This window comes from Lichenostomus cassidix, chromosome 13, assembly GCF_008360975.1.
Source record: "Lichenostomus cassidix isolate B80296 chromosome 13, HeHo_3.0, whole genome shotgun sequence".
NCBI classification, from domain to species: Eukaryota; Metazoa; Chordata; class Aves; order Passeriformes; family Meliphagidae; genus Lichenostomus; species Lichenostomus cassidix.
Genome location: NC_139494.1, coordinates 463304 through 481940, shown reverse-complemented (window position 1 = coordinate 481940; position 18637 = coordinate 463304). Strand labels below are relative to the sequence as shown.

At 43.6% G+C, this 18637-nt stretch overlaps 1 protein-coding gene across 1 annotated transcript; it reads right to left on the bottom strand.

The window, feature by feature from the left end:
• Positions 1 to 5108: 5108 nt before the first annotated feature.
• On the bottom strand, positions 5109 to 17900 carry LOC146431013 (kazal-type serine protease inhibitor domain-containing protein 1-like). Its single transcript, XM_085073227.1, has 4 exons — positions 16179 to 17900; positions 10565 to 10725; positions 8833 to 8977; positions 5109 to 7471 (listed from the first exon to the last, which is right to left on the bottom strand). Exons 1-4 carry the CDS (start codon positions 16633 to 16635, stop codon positions 7326 to 7328), a joined length of 909 nt encoding a protein of 302 aa, XP_084929353.1. The 5' UTR covers positions 16636 to 17900; the 3' UTR covers positions 5109 to 7325.
• Positions 17901 to 18637: the final 737 nt, after the last annotated feature.

Sequence of the window (18637 nt, the reverse complement as noted above, 5' to 3'; positions counted from 1 at the left end):
CATGTGAAACTGATGCTGTCAGACACCTCCTTTACTCAAACCTTTATCAACAGCTGAAAGATGATTCCTAAGAAAACACTTGTGTCAACAGATATGATACAGCAATCAGATGCTGGCTCCTATGTATTGGCAGTAAAAACAGACCTGAACAAGACGTGGCATTTTTGTTCACAAAGAAGAGGAACTTTTTCCAAGTAACAGATTTACATCCTAATGGAAAACTTTAGATACTATGATTTTCTTTTTTTCTCTGCCCACTTGTCATGATTTCGTAACACTCAAGAATAAGCTGAACAAAGTTCTCTGAATACTTCTAGTCCCACCTCTCTAGCTCCTGGAAGTCCCTGGCATCTCTCCTAGTAGCCTGTCCAAGTAAAAAGAACCAGCAATGCTGGGGGCCCAGCTCTGCAGCAACCCACCAGGCAGGCAGCCAAGAAGCCAAGCAAACTGGCAGGAAACCAGGTAGGCTCCTAATCGAAGATTTGCTGACTATGACAAATTCCCACTGACGTTTTGATTTTTAATCAACATTTGCTGACTGAAAACGCTCTATTAATAAAGTTCAATCAGCTCTATTGAAGAGCAACTTGACAGATGTAACTGCTGAATTGCCACAGTTAAAGAAAAGAAAAAAAAAAGACCTTTTAGTGGTCTTTTTATGTGCCATGCCTGGTACTCGAGTATTTAAATAAATGTCAGAAGTGGTCTCTCTAACGCTGCCAGAGCCTTGCTGCCACCAGTGGAGCGAAGCCACGAGGGATGCCAGGCACACGCCTGACACCTCAGTGAGTGTCTCCCGCAGCCCTTTGCCCCTTCGCTGGAGAACGTTCCCGTGGCTGGTGTTCATCTCGGACAAGTTCAGGAACGGGGCTGCCGCTGGTTTTCGGGGAAGATGCAGCGCAGGAGCCTGGCACTGCTTTCAGAGAGCAGCGGCACCGAGGAGCAGGGGCGGCTGCTTCCCACCGGCGCGGAGCCGCCGTGATCCCACCGCGGGTCCCGGGAGCAGAGCGATGGAAGCACGGGAGCGCCGCCGGTCCCGCACAGCATCGCCGGCCACACGCGTGTCCCAGCCCTCCGCGCCGCTCCCTCTCGGCGACAGCACCGCCGGAGCCACCGCCTCGGCTCCGCTCGCCCCGGCTCCGCTCGCCCCGGCTCCGCTCGCCCCGGCACGGCCGCAGCCGCGCGGCTGGGCGCTCCCGGGCACCCTTCGCTCCTCCGCCGGGTCGGCCCTCCGCATCCCACGGCCCCCGCTCGCACCACTTGAGGGCTCCACCGCGTACCTCAGGCCCGCCCTCCCTCCTCCCCCCGAGCTCCCGGCCCGTCCCCACGGACGGCCCCGCGGCGGTCACCGCCCCACACCGTCCGTCGCGCCCCAGCGACCGGGCGAGGTCCCGCGGGGAGTACCGACCTGGACGCGCAGCGCTATCTTTCCGAGCGGCGCTGGCAGCGGGCGGCGGACCCTGCGGCGGCAGTAGCAACGCCGGGGCTGGCCGGGTGTGCGGGCTGGGCGGGCCAGGGTGTGCGGGGCGGGAGGGGCGGGCGGTGCGAGGGAGGTGCGGAGCGGGGTGGGCGCGGTGCCGAGCGGGGGCGGAGCGGAGCAGGGGCGGTGCGGACACGGGCACGGGCGGTGCGGAGCGGAGCGGGGGCAGTGCAGACACGGGCACGGGCAGTGCGGGCACGGGCGGTGCAGACACGGGCACGGGCGGTGCAGACACGGGCGGTGCGGACACGGGCACGGGCGGTGCGGACACGGGCACGGGCGGTGCGGACACGGGCACGGGCGGTGCAGACACGGGCACGGGCGGTGCGGAGCGGAGCGGGGGCAGTGCAGACACGGGCACGGGCGGTGCGGACACGGGCACGGGCGGTGCGGGGGGGGGGTGGGGGGGGGGTGGGGGGGGGGGGTGGGGGGGGGGTGGGGTGGCGGTGGCAGCTCCGCCCGGAGCAGCGCCGGTGCGCTGTTTTGCCCCTGCAGCCTTAAGGGTGGATTAGCTGCCGTGGGGGCACGCGGGGTGCCAGCAGCAGAGCGGGGCCGTGGGTTGCGGTAGTTACCGCATCCAAGGGCTGATGTGCACCTACATTTGGCTTTGCACGGTGCAGATTATTGCATAGTTTCAAAGCATTTACTCTCGCGGTGACAGCAGCAGTGAAAGGAGAGGTTTCTCTAGTGAATGTGGGAGCTGCCAGTCATACAGTCCGGGAGGGATTATAAGGGTATTAACCATTTTACAACAGCAGCTCACGATCTGCATGGGAGTAATTTAATGTAGCATTAATTTCCTACATTTAAATACCAATAGTCAGTGAACATGAGCCAGGCGATCATGGTGCTGCTCTGACAGCGCTGAAAGGATCCGAAGCAAAGCCTATGCTTCTGAGGCAGTTTTTGGACCAGGGCAGTGGCTGGAAGATGGATTTTACTGTGGAACATGCTGGAAGGTTCCTGAGAATGGAAAAACACGGGAAGGCTGCTTAAATCCAGCAGGGCAAATAGATGGTGGGCAGGCAGTTACACCTGTGTCCAAAGGGACAGATTGTACTGTCACCCCGTAAAAGGGGGAAACCTCCTCTATACGTGCCTATAAAGGTGTAAGAATTTAAATTTAGAAAACAGAGTTATCTCAGTGTCTGGTTGGATGGGATGAGTGCCATTTTTGCTAACCACTGGTGGAGATAAGAGGTGGCAGCAAAACCAGCAAAATGATAACCCTTCTTAAGTACTCCTTAAAAGTACATTTCACTTCTTGAGTACTGCAAAGACAGAGGCTGAACCAAGACATTCTAGAGTTAAAGAAATAATTCAGGGTTAACTGGAAAAACAGGTCATGTAAATAAGCGCAGAAGAAGGTCAATAGAGAGAATATCCAAATTAAGGACATAAAGTGACTTGAAAAATATCTAAAAGTTTCTGCATGGGGAAAAGCTGTTTTACTGCAGCCAGATACCTAACTCAAGAGGGAAAGCTCTTTGATTCTAACCACTATGAACTAAAGTTGAACAGATAAAGAGCAGAGATAAGTAATGCTGACAGTCATCCACTGGGAAAACCCGACTGCAGGATGTTGTGTTCTCTGTCACTGACTGAGTAGGGTTGTTTCCCTGAAAAGTGCTGCAGTAGGAACATGAGCTGCTGTGTGGGGCAGGAGCTGTTGAGGCTGTCAGGTGAGGGCCACACAGCCTCTTGCAGACTGCATGTGCAGCTCTGCATCGCGTGCAATCAGAGAGCAACAGGTTTTTGTCACTAGTGAAGAAACCCAAGAAAGGCCAAAGCAAGAGAGACATCTCTTTGTTCTGTGTCCTGCTGAAGGTGAGCAGTGGTGGTGTACAGCAGCCAGACAGAGCCCAGTGTAAAATTCAGCAGCGTGTGATAATTTGGGCTTCACAGCACACTTCTGGAGTCAGTGGGGTGGGCAGGAAGGAGGATTAGGTAACTATAAATAAAGTGTGATGGAGGGGAGGCAGTGAGGACTGCTGCTGTAACCAGCTGTGACAGCATTTCTAAACATTACATCCAGAAAGTTTGAAATTTTACTTAGGCACACTGCTGCTTGATGTTTTAACATGGTAGGAAGAATTTTTGCCTTGACCTTCCCTGCTTTGAACACTATGGTGATCAAAAGTCCATGTCATTTTTATTTGGGTGAACAGATAGATGATAAAGGGCCTGAGCAATTGGTGTAAAATTATTCATGTTTCCCTGATGCTTTATTGCCCACATTACAAAAATTCCCATGTGAAGCCTGGTAGCCCCAAAGAAGGGATCCACACTGGTAGAATGTCTCTGGAAATGGAAATTGCTTTAGACCTGGAAGAAAAACATGAATTGGGTATATTTTCTGGATTCATCTTCAGCAGTGAGGTTGAGAAATAATTATTATGACAATTTAATTGGGGTAGGAAGAGTGGTTTCTTTGTACATGAACTATCACAGTTGAATCACTGAACCATATGCTTTTATAAAAAATACCTTCATTAATTATTAGTTTGAAGCAAAATTATGAAAATGCAAATAATAAATAAATCAATAAATAGTGCACGAACAGAGTCTGTGGACAGCATATGTACCTAAGTGTGAGTGAGAGCTGGAGTTTCTGCAGGATGAGCCAATTTCCAGCTTGTCTGGAGTGTGTTTGTTCCTAGCCAGGCACATCTGTTCCCCATGGCCTGGGTCTCCTTCCCGTGGTGCCAGCTGAGCACAGCAGCCAGGGAGAGCACAAGGCTTGTACGGTGGGGCAGGCAGGGAGCACACACTGTGCTCAGCTGCACAGCACAGCCCTGGGACTGCACCTCATTTAACCACCACTTGGGTCATTCTTATCTCTGAAACGCAGGCAATTGCCTTTCTATATCCAATTTCTGTCACCTACATCCTGATTATTTTTAGGGGAAATAAATTGGTCCAGCTAAAGAATTAATGGATTCTTAGACTGACAAACCTTTAACACAGCAATTAATCATGTTAGATTGTGAAAGTACCCTAGCCCATGACAGGGTACTTGCCCAAAGAACCTACTGCATTAGCAACTTCTATGTGATTCCTTTACCTTTATGTGGGAGGGGGAGATGACACAGTGAAGATGCTTGTGTGACAGGAGGAAGCTGTGCCCTGAAATTCAGATTTGCATGTAACAAAATTCTTGCAGTCTTCGGTGGAAGCTCAGTTAAAGAAGGGTTTAGGTCTGCCTTACAAAGTACACCACCAGGACTCATATACAGTTTTCAGCTCAAGCCTGACTCATTTCCTGCTAGGTGGAATAAACCCCACTTCTTGAACTTGCTGTTCCTTTGGGTTACGTGAACACATCTGTTGCTACAGGCAATGCATTTACAACTAGATCCACTCGTTTGCCACACTGCTTAGTGAAGAGTGAACCTTCTCCATGCCTTTTCTAATTTACTATTAAATTACTTTATTAAGGCCTATAAACAAAACCAGTCGTTTGTGTCCCCTGCCACAAAAAAGAAACTAGGAATTATTCAAGGTGTCAATGTTCCTCTTTTTTTTGCATCACATTGGGATTTTTCCTAAAATGCAGTTTTCTTACTGAAAGGAATGGCTGATAACTTACAAGAACTTATTAGATATATATATAAAATACATACAGAGATAAATGCAACATATTTAATTTAGAATTCTTTGTTCTGGGAATGTTAGCTTTTCTTAAATAGACATACTCTATCAGGCCAAACACTCACAGACTGGTTTTCGCTGGAATTCTGCTGCACATTTTTTCATTCAAACATTATTTTCTTTTTTTTATTTTACATTAACAACAGCATAAGGCCCTGAAGGATTCTAAATTCTTTCTATGGCTAATGATTTCAAGATTATTTTCTGGGCCATGTACTATATTATGCCAATTTATATTGACACCATGTACTGATTACTTTAGTAATCTGATAGTAGTACATATTAGTAAATTAATTTGCAATGCAGATCACAATTGATCTTGGATATACATCTACATATTAAATAGTTCTGTAAAAAATAATCAGTGATTTCTATCAGATAATTTTATGTTCAAGTTAATATATAGTGGATAAGCAAAAAAAAGTTATTAACATATCACTAAGAATACGAGAAAGAGTCCATAAAAACAAAATCAGTATTTAAATATGAAGCCACTTCCTATTCCTAATTAAAACTAATTAATCTTTTTCAATAACACAATGACACACTTTCTTCTCATAAGATGACAATACCCCATGAAGCCTGAAATGAAATAAATTATTCTTTGGTTGTTTGCTGGACAGAGGTCAATAATACCTCAGGGCAAACACAGCCTATAGCCAATTTCTTAATGTAATTCAAATTGGAAAGAAAAATCTAATAGCAAAAAAAGGGCACAAATAGCTCATTAAAGGAAGAATTTGTAATGCATTGTATATCCATTAAAAATTCTACAGAGTGTGTGTATCCATACAGTAGGATTGCCCTTAAAGCTTCCCTGTCACCATTAACTGAACTCCTAGTTACATCAGTGTATGCAGTGATCACTGCATGGCTCTGTGCCTTGGCAGAAGAAGACTGCAGATACCAAGGCTTTCCCTGCAGACACTTGAACTTTGGCTTCCTTAGTCCTAAATGTCATTCAGTAATTTACTGCTGTTCATCTGTCCTCAGCCAGTGGGAGACAGATGTGTGAGTGCAGAGTTGGTGTTTCCCATCACCCATTCACTCATAGCCAGCCTTCATGAGATTGGTTAACAACAGCAATTGGAGAAATTTCTCAGGGTGCTCACTGGACTCTTGGAAGTGCTGTGTTTTTAAATCCATCTCCTTTGGTTCATGGATCAGTTTGAACACCGTGCATATGTTCTGATGGTTTTCTGCTATTTCAGCAGCCTGGCAATGCTGATGGATCAGGATAGGGGCAACTCATTCCCAGCCCCAGGCAAAGGATAAATCCTGGCTCTGTAGTGCAATCTCTGTGTGTTTGAAGGACATGCACTGAGCCACAGAGCAGCTGCTGCTGCCTTTAAACTGCAGTAATGCCCACCAAATAGCATGTTCAGGGGGAAAAGAATGATCCCAAACCCTCATCCACTCCCCAGGCTGGTGGGAAGCACCCAGCACGTCTAGAGTAAAGCAGGAGCTGTTACAAAAAGGAGTCCAGAGGTGAGCTCAAGTGTTTGACTCAAATATCAGGAATCTTTTTTGGCTATGTTTGACTATTGACAGTAAAACAGCACTTACTGGCTTTAGACCATGATTGCTTCATGTATCTATTAGAAGTAAACAAAGTAATCGCCCAAAAGACAAACAATTCACCTTTGATGAGACTAACCATGGAAAATTTCAAATGAGTAGGAAAATCCTGCTGAAACTTACAAAAAAAACATGAACTAGAGAGACCAAAGACTGTTTTGCAACTTCCATACTGACTTAGACTTGTTGCCATGTGAACAGTCTTTTGATATTTCTTAGTACATTACAGAAAAAAAGAAAATTGATACAAAGATAAAGTTTTTGTTTAACTATTGACATTTTTACCATTATTACCTAGCAAAAGCTAGGTAAATTAGAACGTGTGAAAGAAATTATAATTTTTAAATTATTATAAAATTTGATCCATTTGGCATACTTAGTTAAAAGTTGCATGTTGAAGAATTTTATTTAATAGTTTAAGTATATGGTGTTACAACTGTTCTTATTTTTGGTAAGTAGCATGATACACTTCATCCAAAGCTGCATTTCAGGAAGGCTGATATACAAGTGAGTATGTATGTTATCAAAGGAACCATTTACAGCAAGATACTACTGGTAAATACTGTTATATTTATCAGTGTGTGAAAGGATTTGAACAACAGATGTATAAAAATTATTATTCAGAGTTGTTTTCATTATCATAGTCCCCGGATTCGTATTCTTCATCATCTTCCTCATCAGAATTGTCATAATACTCCTCATATTCAATGCTGTAGCTTGCACTTCTACTGCCAGCAGTAAATGCAAATGCAGGAGATGGGTCTGCAAGATGTAATTAAATCCAGATTAAATTAGTTGAAGATAGCAACAAAGAGGAAAGTATGGGTTTGGATTTGTAGAGTAAACTCAGAGTTTCTAAATCCTTGTTATCTATGACAAGGACAGGGTTTTTATCCAATGACTTGACCTCATACCACTGGAGGTCATGAGCAAATTTCTGTATAGAACCATGGAATCCCCAAATAGTTTGGTTTGAAATCAACCTGAAAGCTCATCTTGTTCCACCACCCTGCCATGGGCAGGGACACTTCCACTGGACCAGGTTGCTCCCAGTCCCATCCAACCTGGCCTTCTACACAGGTTCTACACATTTCCAGGGATGGGGTAGCCACAGCTTCTTTGAAAAACCCGTGTCAGTGCTTCATCATGCTCTGAGTAAAGAATTTCTTCCTAACAGCTAATCTAAATCTCTCCTATTTTAGTTTCAAACTATTCTCCCTTGTCCAACCACTCTCTGCCTGTATAAAAAGTCCCTCTCTCTCCTCCCAATATGCTTCCTTTAGGGACTGGAAAGACTCTGGGATCTCCCCAGAACTTTCTCTTCCCCAGACTTATCGCCACCAGCTTGCTCAGCCTGTCTCCAGAGCAGAGGTACTCCAGAATTGGAGTATCTTTGTGGTCTCCTCTGGACCCACTCTAACAGGTCCACGTCTTTCCTGTGCTGAGGACATGTTGAAAATACATTTATTTCCTAATACGAGTAAATTGTGACATCAGTGCTCTGCAGGTCCTGTGCCCCTGCAAATATTTCCAGAGAAAACAAAGTTTTGAAAGCCACTTGTAGAAACTAGATGAATGACAAACTGCCCTAGACCAGAGAGTAAATATAAGACAATGTATATTTTCCTGAATTTGCCAGGAAAAGCAGTTCTCTGGAGGAAGAAGGATATTATTCTGCAAGTCTGGGCCCCATGCAAAGCAACTGCAAAGCTATTTCTTACATCTTTCAAACCACTCTCATTAAGGAACAAAAACTGTTTCCTTCCTAATTTTTTAAAAAATAAACAGCTAAGTAAACCTGCCTCAGTTACATCAGCTGTTGTTCTGAGTCCTGTTAACATCAAAGGACTTCTCTAGGATAAGGATAGTGGAATAATATGTTTCTCAGCTGTATGGCTCCAATCCAATGCTTTCTGTTTTCTGGAAGCTGGTATAATTTGCAGCAAACTATTATATTAACCCATTAGGGGATAAAGTAAAATAAAAGCACACAGAAGAGTGAAAATATGGGCAGTTTTTCCCATAATTTCTCCTATGTTCCATTTGCATTCTGACAATCCCATCCCTTGCATCTTGCTTGTATGCATTTTTATATTTTTTACATTCAAATAAAAAAAAATTACCGTCAATGACTTTCAATCTTGCAGAGGCATATGTTGCACCATATTTATTTTTGGTGTGGCAGATGTAAATGCCTTCATCTGATTTTTTGAGGCCTTGAATCTGCAGCCAGCCTGTCACACCATACTTCTGAGGCCCACCTCTTGCCTTTGAGAAGGGAAGAAATGGTTGAAATTAAGTAGATAGGAGATGCCATGATATTTCTCAAAATAATTGTGGATGGATTATATATCATTACAACTTTTGCTTTTTTTAATGTCATCATACTTTGATTCTGCTTATTTGTGCTGTCCTGTGTTTTACCTTCTTACTGCTCTGCATCTCTGAGTCCATGCTTTCCCATCTCTGCTCTTTCAACTTCATTACCCTCCACTGTGCTCTCATTCCTGCTCCTCTTCATGCCACTGTTCCCAGCTCTCCTCCTGTCTCTTGTCCCAGCATCACCTGCTGCTTCTTCAAAGCATTGCCACCTATTCTCAAGCTCAGCACTTTCCTCAGGATGAGCTGGGGACTGAGTCTGGGTGAGTTGTTATGGCCAAGGGGGACTCACCAAGCTGACACTCAGCAGCCAAGTTTTAATGGATTGGCATCACATTCCACAGGAACTTTCACACTTCATGACAATCAGTTTCAACTGGCTTGGACTAAAGCCTCCTAAAGGGGTGAGCTTTCTTTTCTAAACAAATAATTCAAACCCATTTAGAGATGTTAACAGAGATGCTCTCGTGCTGAATATATTAATGAGACAGGTGAACGGGGGCTCAGTTTAGCTTTTGAGGTTACCAGTGCTTGGAGGTGGCTCCTTGCACCATTGTTTCTCAGCAGCTAAGTCCACTAATCTCACCTGTGTTCATGTTGCCTGTGGAAGAATTTCTAAATAACTTAGACTTTTGGTATTTCTGTATTTTTGGTACTTCAATTAGCTTTTTCTGTGTTTATCCTCATAACTTTTTGTTCAGGTGGTGCCCAATGTCCATTGGATCTAGCTGCTTTTGGGTTGTGTATCCAGAAATTTGTCATACATTTCACTGCATAGTCTCTGCTCATGTTCTTTGTCCATAGGAGAAGGCCTGCAGAAGGCATTAGTAAAGGCTTCAGCCTTCCTGCATGCTGCCTGTACAGCTGGCATCGTTTGCTCATCTCCCCTGAATTTTATTTCCATTTTAAAAAGTTAACACTTTGATTTATTTGATTTCAGCTCTAACTTTCAGCCTGTTTCTAGATTTGTTTGAAGCCTATACTAATGCCATTCTACTCTTTCCCCTTAGATTAAAACACCATGGTTTCCATCAAATGAGCAAGACCCTTTGCTTTCCTTGTGAATGCCTCAGGGACAGAACCCAACTGCAAAGTCTCCAGGAAGAACATCTTGCAAAGGAGAACTTTAAATACATGTCAGAATTGGGCTTCCTGCATCAAGAGCAGTAAAAGTGCTGCAAACAGCCGTCCTTCCCAGAATGCTCCTTCTTTCAGCTGTTTTTTCACAATCAGATCTACATAAAGAGATTCTTCCATCTTTTCTTTCCCTGGAGAAGCCCAGGTGGTACTCTGGCTGCTGTTCCTTCTGCTGGGACTGCCAAAGCACTGACTGAAATCATCATTCTTTGCATAGGCAGAGGACCCCTATTGGGAATCTATTTATTTCAACAATATTGTGTTCTGTAGGAGGAATTCACAGATTAACCACCCTGCTCCTCTTCCCAAACTGTATACAATGGTAAATTCAAGTTTTACCTGAACTGAGACGTGGGTGTCATCTCCTGGCAGAAACATTTTATTCCCCTTTTTTTTCCACTCAAGTTGTGGCATAGGATAGGCTGACACCTCACAGCCAAAAATGACATCATTGCCAGTGTAATTCTGGGCATCCTGAGGTGGCATAGAAATAACAGGAGCTGCAAAGAACCAATAGTGGTGCTTTAGAAGATGGTGCACAAAAGAACACAAACACAAAAGTAAGTAACTAATTCCTGCTTAACATTATACCATCCGATTGTGTTTTCCTTGTGCCTCTCACACACTGTGAAGAGCCACATGATCCCAAGCAGCTTTTAAAGCTCAGAACACCCTGAGTCTGTGCTTTCTGACACTGCTTATTAAAGTCTGTTCTTCCCCTTGAAGATGATTATAGAACTTGAGCTGAAATTAAAGGCTTAATTTTGTCCCATGAGCTGTAATCATGGACTAGGCTTGGAGCTCCCCAGCAGAGCTGCCAGTACCTGACAAGGGCTTCAGAGGAAAGCACAAGAAATTCTGTAGTACACGAGTCACAGAGTGATTTGATTGTAAGATAGTTCTGAATATGTTACATTTTGGTTAGCTAAAAGCCAAAATACTCCTATTGCTGGCTTGTCAGGTTTGTTTTCTGAGTACATCATTGCCTTCAGCCCTGCACAGTTCAGTGATTGCCTCTGAATTGTCCTTTTCCCTTTTCCCGAAGCCAAAGCTGCCGGCAGCCACGAGAGGGAGTCAGCCCGGGGGCTTGGAGGCTTTGGAACTGTAACTCATGCCGTGATGCCTTCACACCTGATGGCAGTGCGCATCCCTCTGTGACCACGTATGAGCGAGCTGTGGGTTAACGGGAGACGATGATGTCTAGCGGCACAGACAAAAATAGTGTATTTACTGTTAGCACACATTTCCTCTTTGGAGATCTCTGCTCCCCCCCCCCGGTCTGTCGTCAACAAGAAATGTTTTGCTTTTGAAAATCTGTTTTCTATCTATTTCCAGACCAGTGCTCAAAACCGAATGCATTTTCTGGGCCATTGGGCTTATTTTTAATTAGTGGGGGGGTTTTTTGTTTTGGGGGCTTTTTTTGTTTGGTTGGTTTGTTTTGTTTTTTGGTTTGGGTTTCTTTTTTGGTTGGTTGGTTGGGGGTTTTTTGCACAGATCCCTGATGCTTGGAAATAGAAACTTATAGTAAATAATTAGTATATTTTTACTTGCAGTATTTGAATCAATACCTAGATGAAGCATCTATGCTTCGGCATTTGAAATTGTTACAGCCTGTTCCATGTTTTCAAGCAATAATATATAACACATTTGTCAGTTTTTGAGGATTGGTGTCTGCAGAAAGTATTAAATGCATACTGATTAAAATTAATTGCAAAGAAATTATACAGAAAACTCTCAATTTTTCCCATTTATAAATGTCTCATTAAACAAGCTTGCTACTCTTCAAAAGTAAGATTTTTCAGACTAGAAGGCTTAAATCCGTAAATGCTTGTTCTTTCATGAGAACTATACATCTAGAACCTATTATTGCAAAAATCTTGTATTCAAATCAGCATTAACTGAATATCTCAGATGAGAATTTTTTTTTCCTATTAACTGATCACTGAGGATGTAATATTAAAAATCTTAAAAACTTTAAAATCTTAATATTAATTGAAACCATACTCCTTTTAATGATACATCCACTGTAGTTATGCCTAAAATGTACAAAAGAAACCAAATGTCTGCATTGACTCACAGGAGTTCTTTCAATTGTTCCCACACAGAGATAGTATAAAAAACCTTTTCAAATAGGCAGATGTTGCCTGGTGAGTATTTTGTTGTGCTGCTAACTCAGGTGTCCTGTGCATCCCCTGACAACGCTGACGTGTGGCCCAGGACTGAGTCCTGCCCAAGTGACTGTCCCCAGCCATGGCTCAGCCCAGCGAGGCCACCCATGGGAACACAAGGGTCTGAATTAGAACTCCACAGTGCAGCTGTCCATCACTGTCTATCATACACCAGGATGAACTCCACTGAAAGTACTCCTCTTGCCATTAACTGCGAGGAGAATACAGCAGGTAGCTTGGAAATGCCTGCAACTGGTCTGAGTCCCAGCAGGGAGGACAGGGCTGACCAGCACTGGCATCACCTGAGTCCAAACTCTCAGCAAGTAGCAATTTTGATTTAACTAAACTGCCTTTTCTGAATCTGAACACACAACAAGTACTTGCATTGTCCACTCAAACTTGAAGTACCTTCAGAAATAAAATACTACAAGTCTCACTACATAATTTTGCCGTGTTTTGTGGAAGAAAATTGAACTAATGGTCTACCATTCAAACAGAAGTTTATTAACTTTTTTTTTAGTGTTTCAAGTTTTGTCTTCAGACAAATTCTTCCATGCATATCTATGTGTACTTTGTTTGCATAACTGATTAGAAACAGAACTTTGCTGTTATGATAACCTGTCATTTTGACTCCTGGAGTAAACAAATTTTTGTTGATAGTTATGGAAAGTGCTCTGATGTCCCGTGGTCCAGAGCTGAATGGGCAGGAGCTGCTCCTTTCCTTTTACAGTCCGTCAGTCATGAATTATCCCCATATGTTACAGAAGATGTAAACCAGAAGTCAGGAGAAGTCAAAATACTGTTTTACCTTTCACAGTCAACCCAACATGACTCCAGACCAATGAATTACATTAATTCATTAATTAATGTAAATTAAATAAAATACTATTAATTAAATTAATAGGATTTTTCTTCTCATATTGTATATTATTAATTTTTGCCAATCTATGTCTAATTAGATGAAAATGGCAGAAATTTTGTGGCTTGTTTATTTGTTTTCACTCCAAAATTTAAATTTAAAATAAATCATGTGACATGGCTAAATGGAAAGAGAATCACTGCTAGATTGTTCTCTTAGTTCATTAAATTATCAACGAGAAATGTTAGAATGTGAATGGGAATGGTTGAAGTGTGGAGAATCTGTACATAATCAATGTACTTAGTAACCTTGATAAATTATTGGATAAAACGATCAAAACTAGCTTTCAGGAAGAGAAAGAATTTTTCCATGCAAGCAAGGCCTTTTTTTTCTCTTTCTGGCAAGAGAAGAAAGATGAAAGGCTTTACTTGTCTCATGAAAGGAGTTTATTGTTATTTATTTATTCATTGGTTGCTGCATACAATTAATCTATTTGGCATCAAGAGGAAACAGCAGCTGCTTTGAAGGAGAAAAAACCAAAACAAAGTACTTTGAGTTGAGTGAAGGTTATATTTATAGCCTGGTCCCAAAGCCGCACAGTGCTCAGGGTTTGTTTGGCGTGCCAACTGGAGTCAGGACAGGCAGTGCTGAGGCGGCGCGGAGCTCTCAGCGCCAGGCTCCCCGAGGCCTTTTGTCCGCAGCTGCGGCCCGAGCGCAGCCGGCCTGGGCCACCTCTGAGCCCCGCGGCTCCCCGAGCGGCCCGGGCTCTACACACAGCTTCCCAACCGGCCTGGGCCACCTCTGAGCCCCGCGGCTCCCCGAGCGGCCCGGGCTCTACACACAGCTTCCCAACCGGCCTGGGCCACCTCTGAGCCCCGCGGCTCCCCGAGCGGCCCGGGCTCTACACACAGCTTCCCAACCGGCCTGGGCAGCTGCGGCTCGGCGGGATGAGAAGAGGGACATTTGTGATCCCCGTGGTTGCCAGCCCAGCACCCTGCCAAGCACCAGGGGCTCTGCCCAGCTCCTGCATGCTCCAGCTGGGCGCTTTGCTCCACCACAGCCGGAGAAATGGGCCCTCTGTCTGAACTGAGCTCTGCGCAGCACTGACATGGTGGCGAACTTCCCGCAGCCTGCTGTGCCATTCAGTGAGCTGAGCAGTCCCAGGATAATTCTCTGCACTCCTGGAAAGAGGGTCCTGCTTTTCTGGGGAGCTAGGGAAAGCAGTGGGAAAGCAGTGGGAAAGCAGTGGGAAAGCAGTGGGGGTGATGCCTGCATGCAGAGCAGAGCGGCTAAGTTCCTAAGTTCCTTCCTCCTCCTTGAGGAGCAGCGTGATGTGCCTTGGCCGCTACTGGGGGCCTGTTGGATAACATCAGCAATTACAAGCGGTAGTACTTCCAAATTACACAGTTTCTTGTACGCGGCTGGTTCTGTTATATTAATTAGAGGGACCATTGCTTTAAACCTGTGGGCCTGACCAGCTGTCTGTGCTGCAAAGTTAGCAGCATTTGCTACGAGAGTGGCACTTCTGGCTGAAATCTTCCTGGAGGGATTATGCCACAAGAACTAGTGCTACTTAATCCCAAACAAGGACACCTTCCCAAGGCTAAGAGGCTTTAAGTTGCAGTGCAGGCTGGTCTGCATGTCCCTTTCCTGACAAGCTTCATTTCCCAGCTTAATACCCTGACAGCAAATAAAGGATTCTTTAATGGATCTTTCACTTGCAGCTAGAGAAAGATGAAAGAAGCCTGGTATTAGCTGTTCATCACTTATCCTTTTAAGTGTTCAATATCCATTGTTCATTCAATATAAAACTGCAGCATACAGTCTAAACTGCTAGAGAGGAGTGGGTAAAATGTACCTGAGTTACTCCCTTATATAGTCCTTTGCCAGAGTTGTAATTTCAGATTCCCAGAACTGTGACTCATTTGTGACCCACAGACTTCTTCTACTTACTTCATTTGAGAAAATATTTGATTAACTTGAAAAATCACAGTAATTTCTCATTCAGAAACAAACAAAAGCCTCTTCACATTTTAATTTTATAGCAATTTGTTGTAAGGGAAAGATGCCCAGGAGTAATCTCTTGTAGTAATGCAAAGAATGGAAACAGCATATGAGCAGGAAGCCAGAGTCCCCTGTAAGCCCACCTAAGGATCCTTCCACTAACAATCAGAGACAGCTGTTCACTGTGAGAGTCCTTTAGGGAAATTGTTTCAGTTTGATTCTGTTCGAATATTTGGATTTCTGTTTCATGGGTTAGCTAGATTTTGATTAGCATCTGGGTTAGCAGATGATGATTCTGAATTGGATTATTTTGGACCTTTTTGGTAAAAAGAACAGAGCTGTTAATTAAACCCTATGTTCTTCTATTGCCCCTGCTTCACTGCTAACCATATATCCTCCCAGGTGGATACACACATGCATACATATATACACACATTCATACATGTGCCTCTGTGTGTGTACGTATACATATGATATACATATCTCAATGAGATCTGCTTTCCTATCACCACTTTAAAATTAGGTCAGTCATCTTACAATAATAATAATTTACCCATTCCTCCCAGGCTATCCTGTCTCTTTACCAATTCTCAACTACACATACAACTTTTGTAGAAAAGACATCATACTCTGATTATAGTAATCATACACTGATTATTTGGAACAGACCCAGTCAGTAGATTGATGGCTTATTAGTCACTATGTGATTTAATCCACTAGTCTAATACAGAGACTTAAAATGTACAAGATTAAGTATCAGATGCTAAACCACATGTTTAGCACAAAGTAGTATTATAACAGAATAATGATAATTGTAAGAAAAACACGGTATTAATTTAATGAAGTTAGACTAGAGTAGCTAGTAACACATCTGAAGATGTTCAGCTCTTTGTCAGTATGGAGGTGCCTCTGTACACATTACCTGATTCACATGGTCCTTTATGTTTCATGCTGATGTTTCTCTTCGCAGCATAAGCCTTGTTGAATTGACAGATGTTTTCGTAGGTTTTCCCTTCAGATCCACAGATGCTCTCTTGAGATTTGCACACACACTGGGGTTCAGGGACTTCTCCAAATCTTGCTTCATCAGCATCCAACCTGCACTCGAGGTGGTCCCCACATTGCCCATAAAAATGATTGCCCTGGTCCAAGTCGCAGATCTGACCTTCCACATTCCCACATTCCGAACAGCAGCCACAACGATCCAGCACAGTCCCAGCTGGACAGTCTTTAGGCTCAGAGCAAAGCGCCAAATCACATTTTCCACAACCATCTCCTTCCCTTAACAGCCTCCACCAACCTCGGTGGTATAAGGCAGGGAAACTCTGAGAAACCTGTACCAGTGCTACCAGCACTGCTGTAACCATCTGGTGCTTCATCTTGAGAGTGTAACAAAAAGCAGAAAAGGTCCTTGGAGTAAAGCCAGGGAGAGGAGAAAAAAAAGCAAATCAAAAAAGGAGCAAGCTAGTGAGAGAAAAAAGCACAGTCCTGGTTTTGCTTTAGAATATAAGCTCTACTCCAAACACAGGCTTTAAGAAAAAAATTAGCATCAGATTCCTAATCTGGAACTGATAATAAAAGGGCATAAAAAATCCACCAGCTTTTCTCTAGTGCAGTTTGGAATGTGAGTACTGCTTGCACAGAGACCAAACTGCCCCTTCTGACAGCTGAGTTGAAGCTCTCTGAAAAGCTATTCGCTCCGTGTCTCATTGAGCCAAATTTGCAAAGCGTTGCTCTACTGAAACATTATATTGCAGCTATTGAAAAAAGGGAAACGGTAAGGGAGTGTAAAATGAAAAAATTAACTGCTATGAGTGCCCCTCCCCTCCACCAGGTGAAATAATTGGTCACAAAAAGATAAATATGTGTACAAACTAGCACCCAAACTCCCAGTGCCCTGGGCTTAACCAGTGCTCTAGAGACTAGAGCTTGGTGCAACTCCAAATGTGATCCATTACTGATCACAGCTAGAGGTTTGGAATTAACACTTTATTTACAAGCTCTATACAAGAAACAGGCAATTCAAGACAGCTGGAATTGACTTTAAACTCTCGGGTTTAAGATGAAAGATGCCCATAACCATTAAAGAAGCCATTGTTCTCTCTCCATATATTTTCTTTTCAGTGTTTATGGGTGTCCGTGCTTTGCAACACAAAATAATGTGGTCCAAGTTTAGCTCTGAAAACAATGTGCAAAAGGTTTAGAGCATAGACAAACATGAGCAAACTGCTACAGCTTCAAAAGGAGATTCTGCTGAAGTATTAGATGTTGTGCTCATCTTTTCAAAGCACTTCTCTGTCTTAGTTTCTTAAGATGTACTTACACTGCAGACTATGAAGGACGATTAAAGAGGTAACTCAGATTTCTTTCTGTCCTTTCTCTGTGTATATGGCTGCCAGTTCATGGAGATGCCTTTGCAGGGTCGTTTCTCACCAGGTGTTGCTCTGTTCTTTGCCCATCTCAGGATTTAGACATGCTCCCTACCTCCTGGCAGAAATCTCCCTTCCCTTGCACTGCTGATGACATTTTGTGTCTGTAGCCCATAGGCTGCTGTTACCATTGTTCAAACCACTTGCAGCTCACCAGCAATTCATCTTCCTGGCTGTTGAGGTAGAAGTGAAGCGTCATGGACTTGCAGCCCCTGCAAGCATGGCTCAGTGCCATGGGTCAAGGATCACCATTGTCTACAAAGGAAATGTCTCTGTGTGTTAGCTTAAAATAACTCTATGTGCATCAGAGTTTGAAGATAAGCACCTAAGAGTCATTGTTAACAATGTGAAATAAAAGAGAAGTCATGCTTGTGCCTACTTTTCCTAAAATCTTCCCCAAGCAGCTTTTCCTCCTCTTTTTCAATTCATGGTGTGTAACTGCTTACATAATCTCAGTGAAAGATGCATTTTGTTGTACCAGCCTTGCATCATCTGGGTGCATTCACAAAGGCAAATCTTTTGAGGCTGTGTGTTTACTTTTCATCCCAAACATTTCCATGCCTTTTCCCAAATTCAGCTCCATACCTTCTGCACCATTTGAGATTACCTGCTCCTCTGAGTTAAGTAGCAGGCTGTTTCAAAATCACTTCCTTCTCCCAAACAGCACATAATGCAATTTCCCTCAGCATACATTGATAGCACTTCTCAAAGCCTGCCTGGAGAGACCTGCAGGGCACTGTTTTTTTCCCTATGATCACTGGGCTAATTCATATTCTGTAGTGCAAATTTTTGCTTTGAACTCTGAATCAGACTGTAAATGAGTAAATTATGTGTGTAATTGATGCTTTTAACATTGAGAGTCACAAAAAAACCCAACTACTGAATTTAATGGGAAATTTATTCTTTTGTCCCATTTAATGTGTTTTATTTCACATTTCTTTATCAAGTCCTA